The sequence below is a fragment of the Acinonyx jubatus genome, chromosome A1, assembly GCF_027475565.1.
Source record: "Acinonyx jubatus isolate Ajub_Pintada_27869175 chromosome A1, VMU_Ajub_asm_v1.0, whole genome shotgun sequence".
Taxonomy (NCBI): Eukaryota; Metazoa; Chordata; class Mammalia; order Carnivora; family Felidae; genus Acinonyx; species Acinonyx jubatus.
The window spans coordinates 176308528-176330493 of NC_069380.1; the positions used below are offsets into that span (position 1 = coordinate 176308528).

At 48.2% G+C, this 21966-nt stretch overlaps 1 protein-coding gene across 2 annotated transcripts in view; it reads right to left on the minus strand.

Moving 5' to 3' along the window:
• KCNIP1 (potassium voltage-gated channel interacting protein 1) overlaps window positions 1–19986 on the minus strand; it is a 341859-nt gene extending 321873 nt beyond the window's left edge. The window contains exon 1 of one of the 2 annotated variants that reach the window (XM_015070504.3): window positions 19685–19986. In XM_015070504.3, the coding sequence (XP_014925990.1) occupies window positions 19685–19772 (88 nt within the window). In that variant the 5' untranslated portion in view covers window positions 19773–19986. The remainder of the gene's footprint in view (window positions 1–19684) is intronic. The other variant, XM_053226584.1, reaches the window with a different exon arrangement.
• Between the last annotated feature and the right edge of the window lie 1980 nt (window positions 19987–21966).

The following is a 21966-nucleotide window of genomic DNA, read 5'->3' on the forward strand; positions in this document are numbered from 1 at the left end:
TTGCAATAATATTAAGATGTTCAGCTCCTTCCATGACTCTCCCTTCCCACTCACATAAAACAGATGATCCTCAGCCAACTTCCTTAAAGGATTTAGGAGATGGGGAAGGGATGAATATGGATGCAAAGCCAACAACTTCCAGCTGATGGGTGGACAGAGTTGCGGATTTATCCAAAGGCTGCATCTTCTCCCTCAGTTGCAGTCTTTAATCTCTTATAATCTGCATCACCCCTTACCAAGCTCCCTCTTTCCTGATACACACAAACTAAAAACAGGGCCTTGCTACCTAGCTTTTACATGTATAGCTCATTTAATCCTAGCAATATTCTTTAGTTTACTATTGCTATCTTCACATCCTAAATGAGGCAACCGAGGCACAGAGGAGGAATTTAGCCTATCACAGATCAGAAGTTAGCAAAATGCAGAGCTGGGATTCAAACCTGGACAGTATGGCTTCAGAACTTACTCTCAAAGTTCTGTGATTCCTGCCCTGCAGCCTGTGCTCCTTATAACAAACGGAGAATGCCGAGCAGAGCACAGTCAGTACTGGGAATCTGTTGGATGCTTCCATATACCTTCTCACAGAGCCCAGGCTTTCAGCTGGCTCCCTGGAGTCACATCCCTCAAGGATGAACAGATGTAGGTTGAGTATGTGTCCAAAAAGGCCCTGCAAAGCTTCTGATGTGGGCATTACTGAGACAGACAGGGGCCATGCAGTCAGCTACAATCTGTCTGACTCCACCGCCACCAGCCCGCAGCCCATTAAACACTAGATGGGAACCCAGGGACACTGGGGCTACAACAATCCCACAGCTCACTCTACTAAGCAGAATGGGGGGCACCGGGGTGGGTCAGTCGGTTAAGCATCTGACTCTTGGTTTCGGCTCGGGTCATGATCTCACAGTTTCATGGGTTCAAGCCCGGCTTTGGGCTCCATGCTGACAGTGCAGAACCCGCTTGGGATACTCTCCCCCCGACCCCCGCCCTGTCTCTGCATCTCCCCCCACTAGCACAGTCTCTGTCTCTCTCAAAAATAAACAAACTTAAAAAAAAAGCAGAATGGAAGAGAGGCTGGTCTCACATGACTCTCTCAAGACCCCACACTTCTCTCAGTGATCCTTGTTTTCTTTCCCAATTGTTCCCAAACCATTGGCTTAATAGTCCACTCAGCCACTCTAGAATTTTTCCAGGAGTTGACAGCATGCTTATTTATACAGAGCTTTGGAGTCCTCTCTTGCTATTAGTAATAAAAATCAGGCCATACCAAGAATCATGTGACTCTTCTTGGTATTTAAGTAATTTTTCCCATGACTCTATTGACAACTCAAGTAGTCATATTCTTAGAAACCTCTTATACATACGTGTCTTTAAACACTGTTTTATACACCCTCCATTGAAATTCCCTGAGCCACAAGCCAGAACTTCATTGATTTTGAGTAGCCAGAGCTTTCTGAGCTCCTGACCTTGTGTGAGCCTCTTCAGCATCTTGGATCATCACTCCCAGTTCTCAGACCTCACTCCTTGTGGGGAAGATGGGAATAAACCCAAACAGAGGTGGGTGTTGTTTGGCTCTCCATCAGATTATTTCCCCAAGTAGACTCAGCTATCAGTAATTTTTACTCTTTCTCTCGGGCCACGTTCGAAAAGCTTTTTTCTCATTTTTACATTTTTGGGAGGTAAGTTTCAGCTGAGTGTGACCTTCTCCTTATGGCTCTGAATTATGTGTTTTATTTGTCTTTGGAGAGGGAACCTGTAGGGAAGAAAGCTCACAAAAGTGAGAGTTTGAATCTGGATTGCCCGGGACCTTGGGCAGTTTATTGAATCTTGCTGGGTCTCAATGTTCTCAATTGGAAAACGAGCATAACATAGTTTGTTTTATAGATGGCTTGTGATGATTCGGTGCAGTATTGAATGGGGAGCGCTCAGCACTGTCCCCGGCGCAGAGAAAATGCTCCTCAAATGTTCATTCTCTCTTGGAACAAACATGTCTCTTTCCTCTGATTATACAGGTTCTTCTCTGTTTGAGCCCAGAGAACTTCCTACTACCCCCTTTCCTTAGTAGCAAATTCCCACTTCTCTTTCTTGTGAGTACCACTGAGGACCAACTTGCCTCTCTGTCCCTCTCAACCCGTTTCTATCTGTACTCCATCTTAAAAATTTCTGCCACAAACAGACTGCCTGTCTTTACGTTGAACTTTCTTGAATCTACTTGCATAAACTTAGCTCCTGAGGAAAAGTGTTACCTGCACACAGAGGCCACATCCCTGACTGGTTGAACCACTCAATGGCCGATGGGCCAGTGTCCACGAAAGCCTACTTCCTGGGAGTACTATCACCATTGACAACAATAGATCTGGCTGGAATAATCCTCCAAGTGTGAGGCAGGCAAATACTTTGGCCTAGAAATCAGGCTTAATTGGAAACAAAATTGTATTTCCATGCCAACTGCAGGACGCCTATATCCACAGCTAATTTATCAAGGTAATGCCTCATCTCCTGGAAGGCTCCTGGGAGTAGAATGGCTGCATCAGCAAAATTACCAGCTTGTATATGATGAGAAGAACTTTCTTTAAAGCACAACCTGAGCCCTTCAAGTCCCTCATTTGGGGTTTTGTGTACTTCTTGGCTTCCTCCTCTCCTCTGGGCCAGACACTGTGCCAAGACCTGGAGGTACGGATGCCAGTGGGAACTGTACTGCTCTCTGGCTGCCCCAGGCCAGAGGCAAGAAGAAAATCATGCTAGCAAAAGATTTCCGAGCCACAGAACTTCCCTTCGTTATCCGAGGGTTGAGTTGCTCAGGGAGGTAGACAGTATCATGGGTCACATCATCGTTCAAAATCTGATTTCTATATTTAACACTGGTACTAATAGGTCACGATGCTCGAGGGTGTGTCAGACTCTTCACCCAGCCCTTTGTGCACACTTATTCCATCCTCCAAGCAATCGTAGGGCATAAATACACTATGATATTTGTTACCCTCATTTTACCGACAAAGAACCCGAGGCCTAGGAAGTAAGTAGCTTGCTTCAGGTCACTGCTGCCCACTTAGCTTTTTTCATAGCAAAGCTTATACCTTGAAGCACATTATAATGCTCCTTCATGTCCCCCCCCCCCCACTTTTAATTTTAAAAATCTCCAACTATAAAAGAGTTGCAAAATTAGTACTAGGAGCATGTACTTAGTTCACAAATTGTTTTCAATATTTTGCCATATTTGCATTCTTTCTCTTTGTTTGTCTGTGTGTGTGTGTGTGTGTGTGTGTGTGTGTGTTTCTGAATCATTTGAGAGTAGGTTCAGGGCCAGGGCATAAAGCACAAGTCTGGTTTGGAAACCATGAGGGGACCAGTCTGGCTGGAGAAGAATGTGCTAGTAGACGGGGAGCCATGATCAAAAGTGGGCTGAGGCCAGGGGCTGTGGGAGCCAGGCCTAGAAGTTCAGGGTGTGCTCCAGCGTGGACAGGAAGGCCGTGGTGTAGTGCCAGGGAAGGCACAACTTTCATTGAAGGTCTTGAGAAGAATCGAAAACCTGAAGATGTTTATTCAGCAAATGATTTCTTTATGGTCTGATTAAATATACATGCTTATTGAAGACAACGTAGGTGATACAGATAAGTATCAGGAGGAACTTCAAAAAATAACCCTTAAGTCCAACAAAAACCCATGCCAAGATTTCAGTTTATTTCTTTTCTATTTCCCTTTTCTGTGCACATATCTATTCACAGATTGGAACCTCATTGTACATACAGTTTGGTACCCCCCTTTTTTTTTTACCTAATAGAATTTCTGCTTGTTTTTAAGTAGTCCTCAAAATAATTTTTCAAAGATGTAAGATTACTCCATCAGGTAGATGAACCAAAATGTTGGTAACCCACTCTTTTTTAAACTGAAGTTTAGATTATCTCCAATTGTTCACTATTAAAATGTAATACCATGATGAACACTCTTGTGTGATGGTCTCTGTGCACATGTCTGATGATCTGCTTAGAACGGATTTCTAGATGTAGGGCTCCAGGGTCAAAGAGTTGGGTGGACTATCTCTCTGTCTGGTTTGGAGGGGACAGGAGAGGGAGAAATGGGAAGAAATGCAGTTGGCAGGCAGCTGCAGCTAAGACATGAAGAGGGTTTAGACTTCAGGGACGGTGCTGAGGATGGAAAGAGAATGACAGGAGAAAGAAATGACACTGGAAAGAAATGATAATAGGATTTAGTCGGCAAGATAACTTCAGGGTGCAAGACTGGGGACATATTGAGGGAAACAGAGAGAAATCAGGAGACAGAGGTCCACTTTATTTTTACAAGGGTTGAGCAGAGGCCACAGGAAGAAGGCATTTAAATAAAAGGGTTTATGATCTATCCTCCCTCCCTCCCTCCCTTCCTCTTTCCTTCCTTTCTTCATTCACCCATCTTTTGAGCCCCTACTCTGTACCAGGCCTTGGGGTGAGTGTTGAACATTCTTAAAATAACTAAGATATGGCCCCTGTCTCCCATGAGCTCACAGTTCAGCTGGGGAGTCTCCTGCAGGCCTGGAACTTAAGAGACAAGACAGAGCAAGGAAGAGAGATTTGGGAGGCCTTGCTAGAGAAGAAGGCACAAGGTCAAGAGTGCAGGGTCACAGCTAAAGAGACAAGGGCCCTTGCTCTGTCTCAGCCTAAGTCACTGTGTGGACTTGTAGAGCCCATCTGCTGGGTGGCCACACCTCTTCATCCCTGTGTCCCTAGCTGCCAGCACCCAGACTCTGCCTCAAGGTACCTAAGTCAAGGGTGTTCCTTGCTCTGGCCTCAGTTTTCCCACCTGTACACCAAAGAGGTTGAGGGGTGGAGTGTTAGGGGAGCCTCATGCTGGTCACTTGCCCGAGTGGCCTCATCTTCCCTTCACATGCTGGCCACCACCAGGCTCTCGGCAGCTTGCTGAGGAGGACCTCAGAGTCCAAAGTACAAAGCACAGGCACTGGTTAGTGCTGGGGAGCCACATGCCAGCTTCCGTTCTACATCACAGGGCCCAGTGAGACAGGCTGGCAAGCAGTGGCAGGTCCTGTTTAGTTTCCGGCCTTCAGTTCACCTCATTTGCTAAATGTCCTGCCAGAGCCCTTGAAGCTTTGAGATTTGGGGCCCAACTTCCTGCCTCCAGGGTGGAGGTGTCCTTAGGGGAGTCTGACCCAGGCCATAAGAGATGAACATTGAACATTCAGGTGTTAGGCTTCTGAAGCATATAGGGCTCGGGTTTCACTGCCGCCCGTCTATCTTTCACCCGGGGGAGAGTGCTCACTCTTGAATGGGCAGGGCCAGGGGAGGGACTGGACTGAATGAGTTTTGAAGACTGGATGTTAAGCAGTCCATTCATTCTCTGAATGGAATGCTGGCCCTCCTGTCCCAACTGCCTAGAGTAAAACTCTGGCGCTGGCTCTCAGATTCTAGATAGGGAATGGGAAGGCAAAGAGAATGTTGGAGAAGTCTCTGACTCTCTTCTGGCCCACATGGGTGATTTCAGTCAACCAGCCATTTTCTGAGACCCAAGAGGTTTGACTAGGCAACTGATGAGAGGAGACATAACCTCAGTCCTTATAAACAGCAATAACACATAAAAGCAAAAGCAGGTGATCATTTGTGAGCTCTTTATCCAACACAGCATTGCATGAAACACTTATGTGCATGACCTCAATAAACCTGCAAGACTAATATTATTGTGTCCACTTTCCGGCAGAAAGCAAGACTCAAAGAGGTATGGAACTTCCGAAGGTCAAATGGCTTCCAAAGGTAATAGTTGGCTTTAGAGTCCGATGAACCCCCAAAATCATGTTCCCAGAAAATCCTGGATCCCCAAGGGCTACAGCACTGGGGCGGCTGGAGCCAGCCCTGTCTGTAGCCTCCAGTGGCCTTTGCGGGTGACTGGTCACTTCACATACCCACAGAGGAGCCTCTTAGCCGAATGGAGCAGAGGGCAGACTGGAAAATAAAAATAGTGCCAGTCCTTTCCCTGTGGCAACACTACCCTCTTTCCGTGGGAAGAATAAATCAAAGATTAGCTAAATGGCCCATAGCTGCAGTGACAGGAAGGGACAGTTTTCAGGATGGGGGTGCTAAGGAGTCACACAAATGGCTCAAACCCTCATGCCCTATTGCAGGATTACTGGTGGGCTTACCAAAGGGTAAGTGTGGATGGACAGACAGACATGGGAAGGTGGAATACAGAACCAGGCTCTTTAACAGGAAGGCAGGGCAGAGCCTCTGGGGAAAAAAAAGATTCGGAGGCTCAGATTCAAGGCCAGTTTTGCTGCCCACTTTCTAGGTGGTTTTCTCCTGGGCTTCTCACCTGCCTTGTCAACCCCTCAGCTTCCACTGAGTCCTGCTATGTGTCAGGCCCTGCCTCAACTGCTGGGAAAGTGGTGATGGCCAGAACAGTCCCTGCCCTCACGTTCCCACTCTTAGTGGGCAAGCCAGACCGGAAGCAGGTGAATCAATGTGTAATGTCATTGCATGAGCAGTGAATGTTATGCGGAAAAACAAGGTGGTGTCAGCGGACAGAAAGTGCCTGATCTGTGTGTGTGTGTGTGTGTGTGTGTGTGTGTGCGCGCGTGCTGGTGGGGGAGATGAGAAAGGGGTGCTGCCCAGGAGGGGATGTGCTAGACAGAGCCAGGTGAGCTCCAGTGTCCAGTGGAGGTGACAGGAGCTGTGTGGGTCCAGAGGCTGACAGTGCTGGTGTGACTGGGGTGCAATGCAGGGAGAAGACCAAGCAAAGCCTGTCAGCCCCAGAGAAAAGTCTGCACTTGACCCCAGATGTGTCAAGAAACCACTGGAGGCAGAGTTGTGAGCAAGAGGATAATGGGATCTCTTTTGTATTTTAAAAATATGGGAGTGGATGGATAGCAATGACGAATGGATAAAAGAAATTATGGTATATCCATACACGGAACATTATTCAGCCTGTAAAAGGAATGGAATTCTGATGCTACATGGGTGAACCTTAAAAACATTGTTAAATGAAATAAGACAGACACAAAAGGACAAATATGCAGTACCTAGAATAGGTTGATTTATACAGAAAGAAAGTGGCATGGTGGTTGCCAGCCCTGGGGGAGGGGGAACGCAGAGTTGGTGTTTAATGAGGACACAGTTTCAGTGTGGGATGCTGAAGTTCCGGAGATGGATGGCGATGATGGTTGCACAACAGTGTGAATGTACTTAATGACACTGAATTGTACACCTAAAAATGGCAAAAATGGTAAATGTTATGTTGTGTATATTTACTACAAGAAAAAATATGGGAAAGGGTGCTATGCAGAGAATTGTCTCTGAGCGTAGGTTACTTTTTTTTCTAGGGTTGCCATAACATGATACTACAGACTGGGTGACTTCATAGAAATTTTTTTCTCATAGTTCTGGAGGCTGGAAGTCCAAGATCAAAGTCCTGACGGGGTTGAGACCTCTCTGGTGAGAACTCTGTCCTTTGCAGAAAACCACTGTGTTCTTGCTGAGTCCTCAGGTGGCCTTTGCTCTATGTATGTTTTTCTTTCTTTTTTTTTTTCTATTTACACACGTATTTAATGAGGATGATTTTCTAATTCAATACATTTTTTAACTTTTTTTTAAAAATTTACATGTAAGTTACTTAGCAGATAGTATAATAATGATTTCAGGAGTAGATTTCAGTGATTCATCCCCTACATATAGCACCCAGTGCTCATCCCAGCAAGTGTCCTCCTTAATGCCCCTTGTCTATTTAGCCCATCCCCCCACCCACAACCCCTCCGGCAACCCCCAGTTTATTCTCTGTATTTAAGAGTCTCTTATGTTTTGCCCCCTCCCTGTTTTTATATTATTTTTGCTTCCCTTCTCTTAAGTTCATGTTTTGTATCTTAAATTCCACATACGAGTGAAATCATATGATATTTGTCTTTCTCTGACTGATTTCACTTAACATAATACCATCTAGTTCCAGCCACGTTGTTGCAAATGGCAAGATTTTATTCTTTTTGGTTGCCAAGTAATACTCCATTGTGTGTGTGTGTGTGTGTGTGTGTGTGTGTGTGTGTGTGCATACCACTGCTTCTTTATCCATTCGTCAGTCGATGGACATTTGGGCTCTTTCCATACTTGGGCTTTGTCAATAGAGCGGCTATAAAAATTGGGGTGCATGTGCCCCTTCAAAATGGCACACCTGTATCCTTTGGATAAAAACCTAGTAGTGCAATTGTTGGGTCGTAGGGTAGTTCTATTTTAAATTTTTTGAGGAACCTCCATACTGTTTTCCAAAGTGGCTGCACCAGTTTGCATTCCCACCAGCAGTGCAAAAGGGGTCCTCTTTCTCTGCATCCTGGCCAACATCTGTCGTTGCTGGAGTTGTTAGCCATTCTGACAGCGATATCTCATTGTGGTTTAGATCTGTATTTCCTTGATGGTGAGTGATGTTGAGCATTTTTTCATGTGTTTGTTGGCTGTCTGGATGTCTTCTTTGGAAAAATGTCTATTCATGTCTTTTGCTCATTTCTTCACTGGGTTATTTGTTTTTTGCGTGTTGAGTTTGATAAGTTCTTTATAGATTTTGGATACTAACCCTTTATCTGATATGTCATTTTCAAATATCTTCTCCCATTCCGTTGGCAGCCTTTTAGTTTTGCTGATTGTTCTTTTCACCATGCTAAAGTTTTTATCTTGATGAGGTCCCAATAGTTCATTTTTGCTTTTGTTTCCCTTGCCTCAGATGTGTTGAGTAAGACGTGTTGAGTAAGAAGTTGCTGTGGCCGAGGTCAAAGAGGTTTTTCCTGCTTTCTCCTCTAGGGTTTTGATGGTTTCCTGCCTTACATTTAAGTCTTTCATCTATTTTGACTTTAATTTTGTGTCTGGTGTAAGAAAGTGGTTCAGGTTCATTCTTCTGCATGTTGCTGTCCAGTTTTCCCAACACCATTTGCTAAAGAGACTGTCTTTTTTCCATTGGATATTCTTTCCTGCCTTTTCAAAGGCTAGTTGGCCATATATTTGTGGGTCCATTTCTGGGTTCTCTATTCTGTTCCATTGATCTGCGTGTCTGTTTTTGTGCCAATACCATACTGTCTTGATGATTACAGCTTTGTAATACATCTTGAAGTCTGGAATTGTCTGGAACTTTCTAATACATTTTGAAGTCCGGAATTTTCCTAGTTCTGTACAAATTTTAGGATTGTTTTTTCTAGCTCTGTGAAGAATGCTGGTTTTATTTTGATAGGGGTTGCACTGAATATGTAGACTGCTTTGGGTAATATTTACATTTTAACAATATTTGTTCTTCCAATTCATGAGCATGGAATTTTTCCATTTTTTTGTGTCTTCAATTTGTTTCTTGAGCTTTCTATAGTTTTCATTGTGTAGGTTCTCACCTCTTTGGTTAGGTTTATTCTTAGGTATTTTATGGGTTTTGGTGTAATTGTAAATGGAATTGATTCCTTGATTTTTCTTTCTGCTGATTCATTATTTGTGTATAGAAATGCAACCGATTTCTGCACATTGATTTTATAACCCTGCAGCTTTGCTGTATTCATGGATGAGTTCTAGCAGTTTTTTGGTGGAATCTTTTGGGTTTTCCATATAGAGTATCATGTTGTCTGCTAAGAGTGAAAGTTTGACTTCTTCCTTGCCAATTTGGATACCTTTTGTTTCTTTGTGTTGTCTGATTGCTAAGCCTAAGACTTCCAATACTATGTTGAATAACAGTGGCAAGAGTGGACATCTCTGTGATGTTCCTGACCTTAGGGGGAAAGGTCTCAGTTTTTCCCCATTGAGGATGATATTAGTGGTGGGTCTTTTGTATGTGGCTTTTATGACCTTGGGGTATGATCCTTCTATCCTTCCTTTCTTGAGGGTTTTTATCAAGAAAGGATGCTGTATTTTGTCAAATGCTTTCTCTACATCTATTGAGAGGATCATATGGTTCTTATTCTTTCTTTTATTAATGTGATGTATCACATTGATTGTTTTGCAGATATTGAACCAACCCTGCATCCCAGGTATAAATCCCACTTGTTTGTGGTAAATAATTCTTTCAGTGTATTGTTGGATCCAGTTGGCTAGTATCTTGTTGAGAATTTTTGCATCCATGTTTGTCAGGGAAATTGGTCTGAAGTTCTCCTTTTTAGTGGGGTCTTTGTCTGGTTTGGAATCAAGGTAATGCTGGCCTCGTAGAATGAGTTTGGAAGTTTTCCTTCCATTTCTATATTTTGGGACAGTTTCAAAAGAATAGGTGTTAACTCTTCCTTAAATGTTTGGTAGAATTCCCCTGGAAAGCCATCTGGCCCTGGACTCCTGTTTTTTGGGAGATTTCTGATTACTAATTCAATTTCTTTACTGGTTATGGGTCTGTTCAAATTTTCTATTTCTTCCTCTTTCAGTTTTAGTAGTTTATGTTTCTAGGAATTTGTCCATTTCTTCTAGATTGCCCAATTTATTGGCATATAATTGCTCAGAATATTCTCTTATTATCGCTTGTATTTCTGCAGTGTTGGTTATAATCTGTCCTCTTTCATTTTGTGTGTGCCTTTCTTCTTAAAGGACACCAGTCCTATCTGTTCAGGACCCCACCCTGTGACCTCATTTAATCTTAATTACCTCTTTTAAGGTGTTACCTCCAAGTACAGTTACATTGGGGGTTAGGGCTCCAACAAATAAATTGGGGGAAGTGGCACAGTTCAGTCCACAACAGGGGGTGACAGTGCTGAGAGATTTGACCTAGAGAGTGTTCCTTTAGCACTGCTTGGAATCTTCAGTCACAGTCTTGGCTCTGTGACCTTGGGAAGTGATTCAACCTCTCCCACCCTCTCCTATCCTGGGAACAGTGAGCTTAGGTAACTTACAGCTAAGATTGGACTGAAGGTAGGGATCCTCAGAAAGCCCCAGCAAATAAATAACCCTCAAGGGATTATGGCAATTATTATTTTTTACATGATTCCTGTTGAGTGTGGAATGACAGGCTGCTGTTTCTGGGCTTGCAATGATGCATGGGCAGGGTTAACCAGCACAAGGATGCCAGTGCGTCCTGTGGCCCAGCGTGTCTCCTGTTGTCTCAGGCTCCGAATGACAGCTGGTTCCAAGCTGATGTTTGCAGATAGTGAGCAGCAAGCCTGGGCTTGGCTCTGCCTGCCAAGCAAAGATGTTTGAATGATGCCACCCAAACTGGTCCAGGGTTAATCAAAAGATTACGGAAAGAAAATTAGGGCAGGCTAACCCCGGCCTTCCAGACACAAGCATCAGAATCACATCTCTCTGCCTGACTCCTGCCCAGTTCTCTGCCTCTGCTTCCAACCCACCTCCTTCCAGCAAGAAGTGGAAATTGGCCAGACTGGCATTGGAACAGGAAGGCTTGCAGGGTGGTGCTATTTTGTTTTGTTTTGTTTTGTTTTGTTTTTTTCCTTCCTGTGCTTGTAGTGTGAGCTGTCTGTCCAGGTCTCCCATAGTTTCTGTTGTTTGCCTGGAAAAGTTGGCCCCCAATGTTGGTTTGCAGTATAGACAGGGGACTAGGGTGTCAGGGGAATTGTCCATAATTGTGTTGCTTCAGTCAGAACAGAAGTCTTAACACCTTGATTTCTGAAAGAAATCTTGACCAAACTGGGAAGGCATCAGCTTTGTCTTCATTGCTTTCCTATCCCGGATCTGAGTTTTAGAAATGGAGGGCATGAAATGAGGGGGGCAAAGCCGGAACTTGGAGACAGACAGCCTGACTTCCACTTACAGCTCTGTCCCATGCTGGGTGTATGACTCAGAGCCTGGCCTTCCCTTTCTGGGGCTCCAAATTTCTCATCTGTAAATGGGCCTAACTGGAACTCCCGCCTTCACACATTCTGGTGCATGCACAGTGCTTAGAGTGGTGTCAGGCCCAGAGCGGGAACCGTGATGGGAATTTTGATTATTGGTATCGAATCTTAAAACTTTAAAACTGGATGGGAACTTCAAAGTCAGAAACTCCCTCATTTTAGAGATGAAGAAACTGAGGCCCAGAGAAGATAGCCACCTGTTCAGTGAGCAAATGTGAAGATTTGAATTTGAACTCAGGCTTGGCTCCAAAGCTGTTATTCACTGTAGGTCCAAGAACATGGATTGGACATATGGTGGCTTTAACCAGAGACAACCAGGGTTGGCTTTGTGTTCATGGCCTTCCTGCCCTGACCCCAACAGGTGGCAGGCTTTCTTCTGCTTCCAGACTGGGGATCTGTGAGGAATACAGGGAGGGCAGACACTGGTGGTGGTAAACACCTTCCCTCACATCTTTTCCTGGCCTCCCTTCTATCCAGCTGGTCTGGGGAGCCTGTGTTATCTCATCTCTGCTTCCTTTCCTCTCCCCAACCCTCTGCCCTTCCATGGGGTCCTCAGAGCCTGGGTCCTCCTCCCTGCCCTCCTGGTTGTGGTGCAGATGGACACTGAGGGGACACTAGTCAGCTGTGGTGGACAGGCAGTGTGGGCCTGCTGCCGAGGGGCCAATCTCACAGAGCACATGAGAACTGGGATGGAGGGGAGTCAAAGCCTTGGATTTGGTCTGGATTGCACTGATCCAACATGTCATCAAGGTCATTCTGATTGATCGCATCTGTCACACTCCAGCACAGAATTCAGAACAGCAAGATGAGACCAGGCCTCCAAAAGGAACTCCAGCTACATGGCCCGATGCTGTTGGGCAGGGAAAGCTTTCAGTCACTGTGTATTCAACATGCATTGGACACTCAAAAAATGGAAGCCAAGCCCAACACATGAGCCTTTGTAGGGCTCATGTCCTCATGGGGCTTGGGTAGGAAACACATAAACCACTAAATGAAAAGGATCATTTCAGCTGTTGACAAGTTTTTGATTACAGAAGTTGTAATCAAGAGTGATGGGGTCAGGGTGAGGGGGTGGCTTTGGAGGAGCAGCACATCTGGAAAAGAGCTGGAAGAGGACTTGACGCGTAGCTCGCTCCTTTCAGCAATGCCTCCTTTCTCCTGGCTACCAGTGCAAGGTCTCATAACACGAGAAGAAGACAGGGCAGAACCTGGCCTCTACCAGGCAGCTGCTATGTGCTAGGTACTGTGTGTGTCACATGCGCCATCTCGTTCAGTCTTCTGGTAGCATCGTGTGCTAGGAATTACTGACCCCACTTTCCAGAGGAGGACATAGACTCAAAATGGGAAATACCTCGTCCAAGGCTATCCTGTGAGGCAGTGGCAGGATTTGAACCCAGGGCTGGCTGGCTCCAGAGTCATTCTTTGGCTTTCCCTGCATCTTGCTGCCTTCTTTCCTGGCTACATCACATGACCACCTCCACACTTGGGAATCAACAGCTCTCAAGGATTCTGTGCCTGGAAGATTCTGTAACCCTGTGAGGACTGGGGAAGGTGAAGGTCACACTGGCATGGTAAGTGACCTCCAGGTCTCCAAAGACCAGTTAAGACCTGACTTGATCCACTCCACCCTTGTCTTACTATCATAGCCCACAGTGTCCCTCCCCCCTGCCAGAGGGGCCCATTTCTAGCTACTTTTAATTTGGAACAAACTAGCCACTCCCCCGTGGTCCTGAAATTAATAGGATGTCTGTGCAGCAGTGCCAGGTAAGCAGCCCTGAACAAATTATTCCTGCCTACTGTCAGGGTTATCTGGAAGAGAGGCCTGGTGGCCCTAAAGAGGAACAGCCTGGGCTGGCAGGGGGAGGCCCCACCTTCCTCTGCTATGGGACTTAGGGAACCCCAGAGAGCGCATGGCCAGCCAAATGGGTGAGGGAGTGATGGGCATGGCGTAGGGGGGCAAGGATGAGAAGACAGGCAGGCTTATTCCCCACACTGGCAGGGGCTGACTGTGACTGAAGGGGCAGGCATGGACCAGAACCCCCAGCAACTGAACTCTCTGCCTATGACAAGGCACAAACAGCACTCAGAGGTTCCTGGAAGGAACCTGGGAGTAGAGCTGTCCTAACATGACCCAGTGCTGGCCTGTACTGCCAGGACAGGAGCTAGCTGTGACCTGGGATGGTGGGGACTCTCTCCTGCCCCAGCAAAGGGAAGTGCACACAAGCTGAGCTTCTCATGGGACAGGTGGTATCCTCCTTTTCACAGAGGGCTCTGTAACATCTCACAGGCCCCAAGGTTCCCAGGGTCAGGGCCGTTGCTTTCCCAGAGAATTCTAGTAAACGGTGAGTCTCTTAATTCCACAGTGTCTGGTGCCTAAAACCCTGTGTATTTCCACACTGACATGACCACTCCTCACACTTGCATGTGAGGAGCATGGTGGAGAGGGTCCCTCATGGACTTGGAGCCCATTCAACATGGGTGCCCTGGCCCCAGTGTAACTGCCTGAGAGGTGACAGTGATGCTGGAAGAGTGTGTATGTAGACGTCTTGCTGACCTTGGCCTGCAGAGTGTTCTCTTCTCCATAAAGCTTATTTCTTAACCCAGGCCACGCCACATTAAGGAATTTGTCACAAGCCTTTGGAAGACGGGTGGCTTCCTTAAAAGGCCCCAGCTGGTATGACAGTCCTTGGCAAACCCCTCTACAAAATTGGTGGGAAGCTGGGGGCACTCTTTGCCAGTGATAGATCCCCTCTGGGGTGTCTTCTCCAGCTCCGTGGCATGGAGCACCTGGTCTTGGCCCCAGGGGGACCTGGGTTTCAACGCCAACTCTGCCACTTACTTCCAGCTAGGCCATCTGGCTTAATTAAAGGTCAATTTCCTTATGTGCTAAAATGGTGATTGCAATACCTATTCCGAGGGTCAGGACTGGGGCAGAAAAGAGAGGTGCCTAGGGCCCAAAGGTTAAGGAGGGACTCACCCTCAGCTCCCTGCAAGTTCAGGGTCACCATTTGCCCTGCCATCTGCATCATCCTCACTGAATTAGAAAACAACCTTGTGCTGTTGGTACTGTTATTATCTCCAATTAAAAGTGAGGAACCTTGGCTTAGGGAGGCTGTGTACCTCACCCAAGCTCACACAGCTGGTAGATGACAGAGCTGGGACTCAAGCTGGGCCTGCCTGAAGGCAGAGCCAAGTTCAAGGTTAGTTTCTTGAGGGGAAGAGGCAAGAGGAACAATATGTCTCTGACAGGTCCGAAGCACAGAGAGAAACAACTGACTGACTGACTGCGTGGGAGAGGGGAGTCGGGGCTCCGGGGCATTGTCCTTGAGATAAATCATACAAGGTCAGCCTTCCCACCCCCACCCCCCCCCACCCTGCAGCCGTGCGGGTGGCCTGGACAACTAGAAGCTCTCCTGGATTGGATTCTTCCCTCCTGCTGGCTTTGGCTTCACCATCTGTGCCTGGGGTGACGGATGAGTTCCCAAAGTACAGAAGGAGATAGGTTTTTAAACCTCCCCAACCAGAGTGGAGCCTGAACAACTTCTGTTCCCACCCGTGGCTTAACTAGGCATTCAAGCCGGGTGTCTGCTCAAAGAGCAGGGGAGGGCCCGGCTCTGGGAGTCATGCTATTAACATCTAATCTAATAAGCTAATCGGGTGTGGGAAATGTCTCAAAGGTCAGTCTTAGCACAATCACTAGGTGGGGCCTTAGGAAAGCAAGTTCTGGAGAGGGGAATCGAATGTTCTAGAGAGGCCACTCTGAGAGTCTGTGCCAGCACTGAAGAAACAAGCAGTTAGTGAGATGGAGTCCCTGCCCTGAGGCGCTCACAGTCCTGAGTATCAGCTAATAACTGCAGTCACATCAACAAACATTTCCTGAGTGCTTAATATGCAGAGAGCTTTATATACACAATCTTGTTTAATCCTATAAGGAGGACATTGTGATTCCATTTTATAGATTAGGTAGCTGAGGCCAGAGAGGTGAAGGACCCTGCAGGAGACTTCCTTGCCAGTGTGCGGGGCGGGGGGGGGGACACAAGGATGCCCCAGTCTGGCAACCAATTGTCCTTTACTCTGCATAATTGGTTTACAAACTTTTTTTTTAAAGCAAGAGAAACTCGTTCTTTAAATTTCAAAGAAATTCAGTATGTGAAACAAATCAAAGTAGAGCTGAAGGGGCAAGGATGGGTGTGCCAGATCTTCCCCTGCACAGCCTCCCCTCGTGGGGACAATTAAATGCCCTTCCTGAGATACCGAGAAAGCTCAGGCATGGTTCTGAATGATTTGTCTGGCTGGAGGCTCACCTTCTGGCCACAGATTCAGGTCCTGCAGCTGGACAGAGTACAGAGAGCCTTTACTGAGCGCCTCTGGGACAGGAGCTTGAACGGTGAATTCTAAAAAGCTCCCACTCTAAAATCTTCTGGGGACCCTCAACCAGTGTCTGTGCCCTGAGTTGCTGCTTCGTCCATTTAATGCTATTGGTGAAGCAGTCACTGCGGGCCAGGCACATGACAAGTAGCTCTGGGCACCGAGTCCTCTGTGATCCCTGCCCTCAGAGGGCTGAAGTCCAGCAGGGAAGACAGCCTTTAGCAAACATGTTTTTAAAAGGAACGGGGATCGCAGATTGTGATCAGAGCTATAAAAGGAAAAGCTCAAGGTCAAGGAGATGTGTGAGCAAGAGGACCTGATCAGTTCATCTCTGAAAAGGGCACCTGTGAAAAGTCTGGGCCACCTTTAGCTTAGACCAGTGGGAAAGGGGTACTAAAATCAGGGGCAGGTGGCTGTGATCCAGGAATGGAAGGACAGGGAGGGATGGTCATGGGCTCTCCCTGTTCTCCAGGTATTTCCAAGGCAGGTAAGAAATAACGAGTTGCCCCCACGACCAGCAGCAGGTACCTGGTCCTATCGAATCTTTACATTCCTCAGTTCTTCTTCTTCTTTTTTTAATTTTATCTATTTATTTCGAGAGAGAGAGAGAGAGAGCAGGGGAGGGGCAGACAGAGAAGGAGGAAAAGAATCCCAAGCAGGCTCTGCATGGAGCCCGATGCAGGGCTGGACCTGAGCCGAAATCAAGAGCCGGACACTTAACTGACTGAGCCACGCAGGCACCTCTACATTCCTCAGTTCTGGAAGGGAGAAAGAAAAATCTTCCTAAGCGTTGGATTATTGTGAAGTGAGGGCTCAGTGCAATGAGTAAGGAGTAAGGGAAATCACAAACCCAACAATCATTAAACTAATGTCATGTGTCCACCAGGGTCTAATCTAGTCACCCAGGGCTGGCCTATGCATAAGAAAGACCTCTCTTTGCTCTCCCTGCTCCAGTCCTGGCTCTGCTCCCACGGTCATTTATTTAACAAATATTTAGCAAACACCTGGGTTGGGCAGAACAGCAGTTTCCCAGCGCGTGCCTGGCACAGAGCCAGGGCTGTGTAAACAGTCGGTGCTCGCTGCAGACTGCAGAAACACAATCCTGCCCTGGTACCCTCTGGGGGCCGCCTCCCTGAGCCCTGGCTATAGGAAACTCAGTAAGGAGGCGGGTCGGAGAAAGGCCAGGTGGCCACTAGGTTCCCAGTGTGGGTCCCGTGGAGCCCTTTCTGTGTCCCACAGATCTTAGTCTCTGGGATTCTGAGGGGAGGGAGGGGGCCATCCTGCCTGGTTTCTCTGCAGAGGACGGCACTCCATGCCACTCTCTGCTAGTGCCAACCTGCTTCTACCTGCCTGGTTCTGCCCTCCTCGTCTCAGCTGAGGTCTGTGCATTCAGCCTGTGCTCCCACAGCATGCACATTGCTGGATGGAGGACTTGTGTCATCTTCTCTGTGTGTCCAGTGTCCAGCAATTAGCGTGGCACAGGGTAGGTGCTCAGTCAATAAATGTTAAGCGAATGATTGTAGGCAAATATGCAGAAGACAGTATCTTCCTGCTCACTTATTCAAATTCAAATAGCCATCTATCCACTTTCTCTCTCTCTCTCCCTCTCCCTCCCACCCCCCACACTTTTGCAGGTGCTCTCTCCCTTATTGACTCACTTTCTCACACTGACCCTTATTGCTGTGATCTCTCTCTCCCTCTGGTGCTGCCTGGAGTGCAGACTCACCTGTGGTCAGCTACATTAAAGGCCCTTTGACCCTGGTCCTGCAGAAGGCATGGCCTGGGTCACCCTCTCCAGACCCACGTCCATCTCAGTCCCTGACGGGCTCCCTCCCCTCTGCTCATTGCAATGCCATCTGCAGAGGGATCCCATGTCTCAGCTTCCCTGGATCCTTTCGACAGGGCTGGGAGGTAAACAGATGGCAGGTAATGGACTCATTTTGCAGATGAGGAAACTGAGGCTCAGAGAGGCTGCGGCTTGCATGGGGAGTAAAGCCAGAGTTGAGACCTAGGTTTCCTGAGTCCGGGTCAAAGCTCTTTTTGCTAAACCTCTAGGAATCAGAGGCTGCCCCTCATCCCTTGTACCCTGAGATCCTGGAATCCATGACATCAGAGGCTGCCCCTCATCCCTTGTACCCTGAGATCCTGGAATCCATGACGTGAGGAGAAAATCCCATTTGTCTGGAAGGATTGAATTTCGGTGAGGACTCTGTGCCATCCTCTAAGCCTGGCTCTCTCCTCCTCACCTCCGTCCATCCTACAGGGGCCCTAGTAAATCTGCCCACAGCCTGACCCTCAGCATTGGGCCGTCGGTCTCCCTGAGGGTCCTGGGGGGCAGCGCCCTCTTTCAGAAGTGTAGTGGGGACAGAGCAGGGGTGCCGATGGGCGAGAAAGGAGACAGGCAAACCTCACCACGTCCCTCCCTCCCACACCCGCCTGCCCAGAGCACCTGCCCCAGGTCATCAGAGCTGGCCACAGGCAGCCTTTATCTTCTCTTCTTGTCATTTAAAACAAATCCGTCAAGGGTTTGTGTCCCTCCCTCATTCCCTGAATACCCTCCCTGCTGCTTCCGATGCATCTCCCCCAAAGACTCTTTCCTCCTGAAAGAGGGCATGAATATTTAAAGACTTTTTTTCAGCCAGTGAAACCACGTCATGCTGCTGCTCTCTCTTTAAATGTTATCTCCAGAAAGTTTGCCAGAGTCTCTCTGAGCGCCTCGCCTTCCCTGGCACAGTGTAATAGGGGGCTCCAGAGATAGGAACGGCCCTGAGAAGTCAGCCTTCCCTCCTCAGCCTCTGGGGCTGACTTGTGTACACAGGGTCCCAGGGCCCCTTCACAACTACCCTTTCTGGGCCGCCTAGGGAGTGGAACCTGCCAACCCCCTGCCACCCCAGTTCTTGGAGAAGTAGAGAAGGCAGACATTGACGTAGGCAGGGTCCGCAGAGGGACAGGGGTCCCGGAAAGCAGAATGATGAACAAAGCCCCAGAAACGCAGGACCCTGGGACTCAGTGAGAGAAAGCTCTTGGCACACCAGACCCAGAGCTGATGGGAATCCGAATCCTGTGTTCACCAGGGCATGGTGGATCCCACTCCTGCTGCCATCTCCTGCTGGCCTCCTCAAACGTCTCTGTTCTGCAGAATTACTCCCAGCCCACCGCATCAAATCTCTCCTTTATCAACAAGACACAACGCTCCCTGGATAACTTCTTGAAACTCTAGTCACGCTAAGCAGCTTCCAGTGCTCTGGGAAGGGCTCTGTCCCTCTGCTCGCCTGTAACCAATCAGTCACACACCACCAAATCCATTTCCAAAGTTCCAGGCAATTACGGCCGGCTGAGCTCCCTGGCACGGTGCCTGCCTGCTCAGAGCCGGAGCCCAGGTTGCCAGCGACCCCGAATCCCAGCCACCCATTTCCCCCCACCCTCCTCTGAGACCCCGGCACACCAGAACGGCCACAGTCGCCACACCAAGGCACTTGCCACTTTGGCCAGCCAGACCACATTAAGACACAAGACGAGGGTCAAGGCCAGGCTTCCTACCTTTGCTGAGGGTCCCAGTGATGAGCTTAAAGATGGTCTGGGCAAATTTCACGAACCCAAGCTTGCATCTTTTGGAACAGCCGCTCATGGTGGCAGAGGGAAGGTAGGCTCTGCTGTGAGCGCCCAGAAGGGAAGGCACCCACCTTGTGCGATCCTGGAACTTGGAGCCCGCCTAGGCAACCCCTGAGAGCCGGATGTACCCCAGAAGCTCTGGGAACAGAACAGCTGCCTCTGCAGTGAGTCTGGCTTCTGCATCCAGAAAGCCTGCAGGGCACGATGTTTGCTCCCTTCCTCCCTCCCTCCCTCCACCCCCTCCTGCTGTCCACTCAAGTCCTCACCAGGCGAGGACCTCGGGATGCCAGGGCTGGGAGCGGGACACACTGCCAGGGCACAGGGTGCTCCGAAGGCACCAAGGAGGAGTGAGGCTGAGCAGAGCAAGGAGGGAGGAGCTGGAGCTCTCCCAGGCTTTGCTGTCTTCTTACATGGCAGTGGTAATGTAGCAATTAATACTCGAGTCAGAAGGGAGGGGACAGCTACGCAAAAACACTCCGCTCAGCAGCTCCTGCTTGCTCTCCCGCTCTTTCCTTCCTGGTTAATCTAATAGATCAATTCTCCCTGCCTTGATCGCGATGTGGGTGAACTCCCCACAGAGCCGAAAGCCGCGGCTCAGCACTCAGTGGAAAGTTTACAGGCAGCAGCCCAGCAGCCTGGTTTGCATCATGAAGTCAGGCTGAGCCGGAGCCCCGGCGAGCTGGCCTGTGAGGTTCCTTGGGCACCTGCAGCAGGGGTGGCTGCCTCCGTGACTTGGAAGGCCAATGCCTCGACTGCCTCCGGCTCGAGGCGCACTGCCCCCCCACCCGCCCCGTCTCAAAGTCGGCTGCGTGGCAAGAGTCTGCGCTCTCATTAGGATAGGAGTGCAATTAGGACTTGCCTGGATGATGAGAGTGTTCCTCAGAAATGCCACAGGGGAATTTGATTTGATTACAGTAAAATACTCTTAGAAGTAAAACTGCAAGGTGATATGCAAATATCAAGTCCAGGGTGCAAATATGTTTAATAAAAAGTCTGGTTGCTGTTCAGTCCCACAGACTGTACAGGTCAGAAGGGACCTCGCAGGATGTCTCATCCCACCCCCACCACCCCCACCCCATCCCCCCGCACAGGGCCTGAACCTCTCCCATGACGTTCACCCTTTACTTTCCTTGGTGATTCAAAAGGTCCTCCTGGGCCATCAGCATGGGCACTGTCTGTGCATGGTGGCCACATGAACAGCAGGTATGAAATCTACTTTCAGCTGAACTACGCTATGCCCTGGGAAAGTCTTTCTCTTCCTCTCTTGTCTCCCTGTTATCTGCTTCGCTGGGATGTTGGAGAAGAGCAGATTGCTTAAGGGCCGGAGGATGGACTGACTGCCAGTTGACAAAATGCCAGATAAGTGAACTCATGCTCCCTGTCTGGTTTCTTCCCCATCTTACATGACTCACGTGGAAGTGAATCTTGAAGCAAACCTCAGCCCTTGGGGGGGAGGTCACCATCAAAGCTCAGCTCCAAGACCAGACCCTGAAGACAGCCAATAAGCACAGAGCCCCAAAGTGGCCTGCATGCTCTGACTCAACGGCATGGTAAAAGTCACGGCATGTACAGAGAAAGACATTGTGACAGAAAATATCCCATCATGCTTGATGTCTTAGGGCTTGAAATTGACACACTGTTCACTCTTTGCCTTAAGGCATCAAAGGTGCCAGTTAAAATGCACATAGTATCTGGGAATGTTAATGTCTTTTGTTCACTTATTCACATATCCAATATTAACCAAGCTCCCAGGATGTAGAAAACACCAAGCCAGGCCAACTGGACACACAAGGTCAGTGCCTTCCCAACCTTACGGTGGAGTGGATTCATCATCAGGCACGGGACCTTGTTAAGAATCCATTGGTCTGATGAACTTTCTTCACTTTGCAGAATCTTAGTGGACTGGAGACACAGGGCAGGTAAGTGTGAAGAAAGAGAAGGAGGGGAGCCTGGGTGGCTCAGTCGGTTAAGCATCCCACTTCAGCTCAGGTCATGAACTCAAGGCTTGTGAGTTTGAGCCCCTCGTCGGGCTCTGTGCTCACAGCTCAGAGCCTGGAGCCTGCTTCAGAATGTGTCTCCCTCTCTCTCTGCCCCTCCCCCACTGTGCTCTGTCTCTGTCCTCTCAAAAATAAATAAAAACGTTTAAAAATTTTTTTAAGAAGGAGGAAGAAAGAACTAGGTCACGGAACACACCTGGTGGGCAAGGAGCA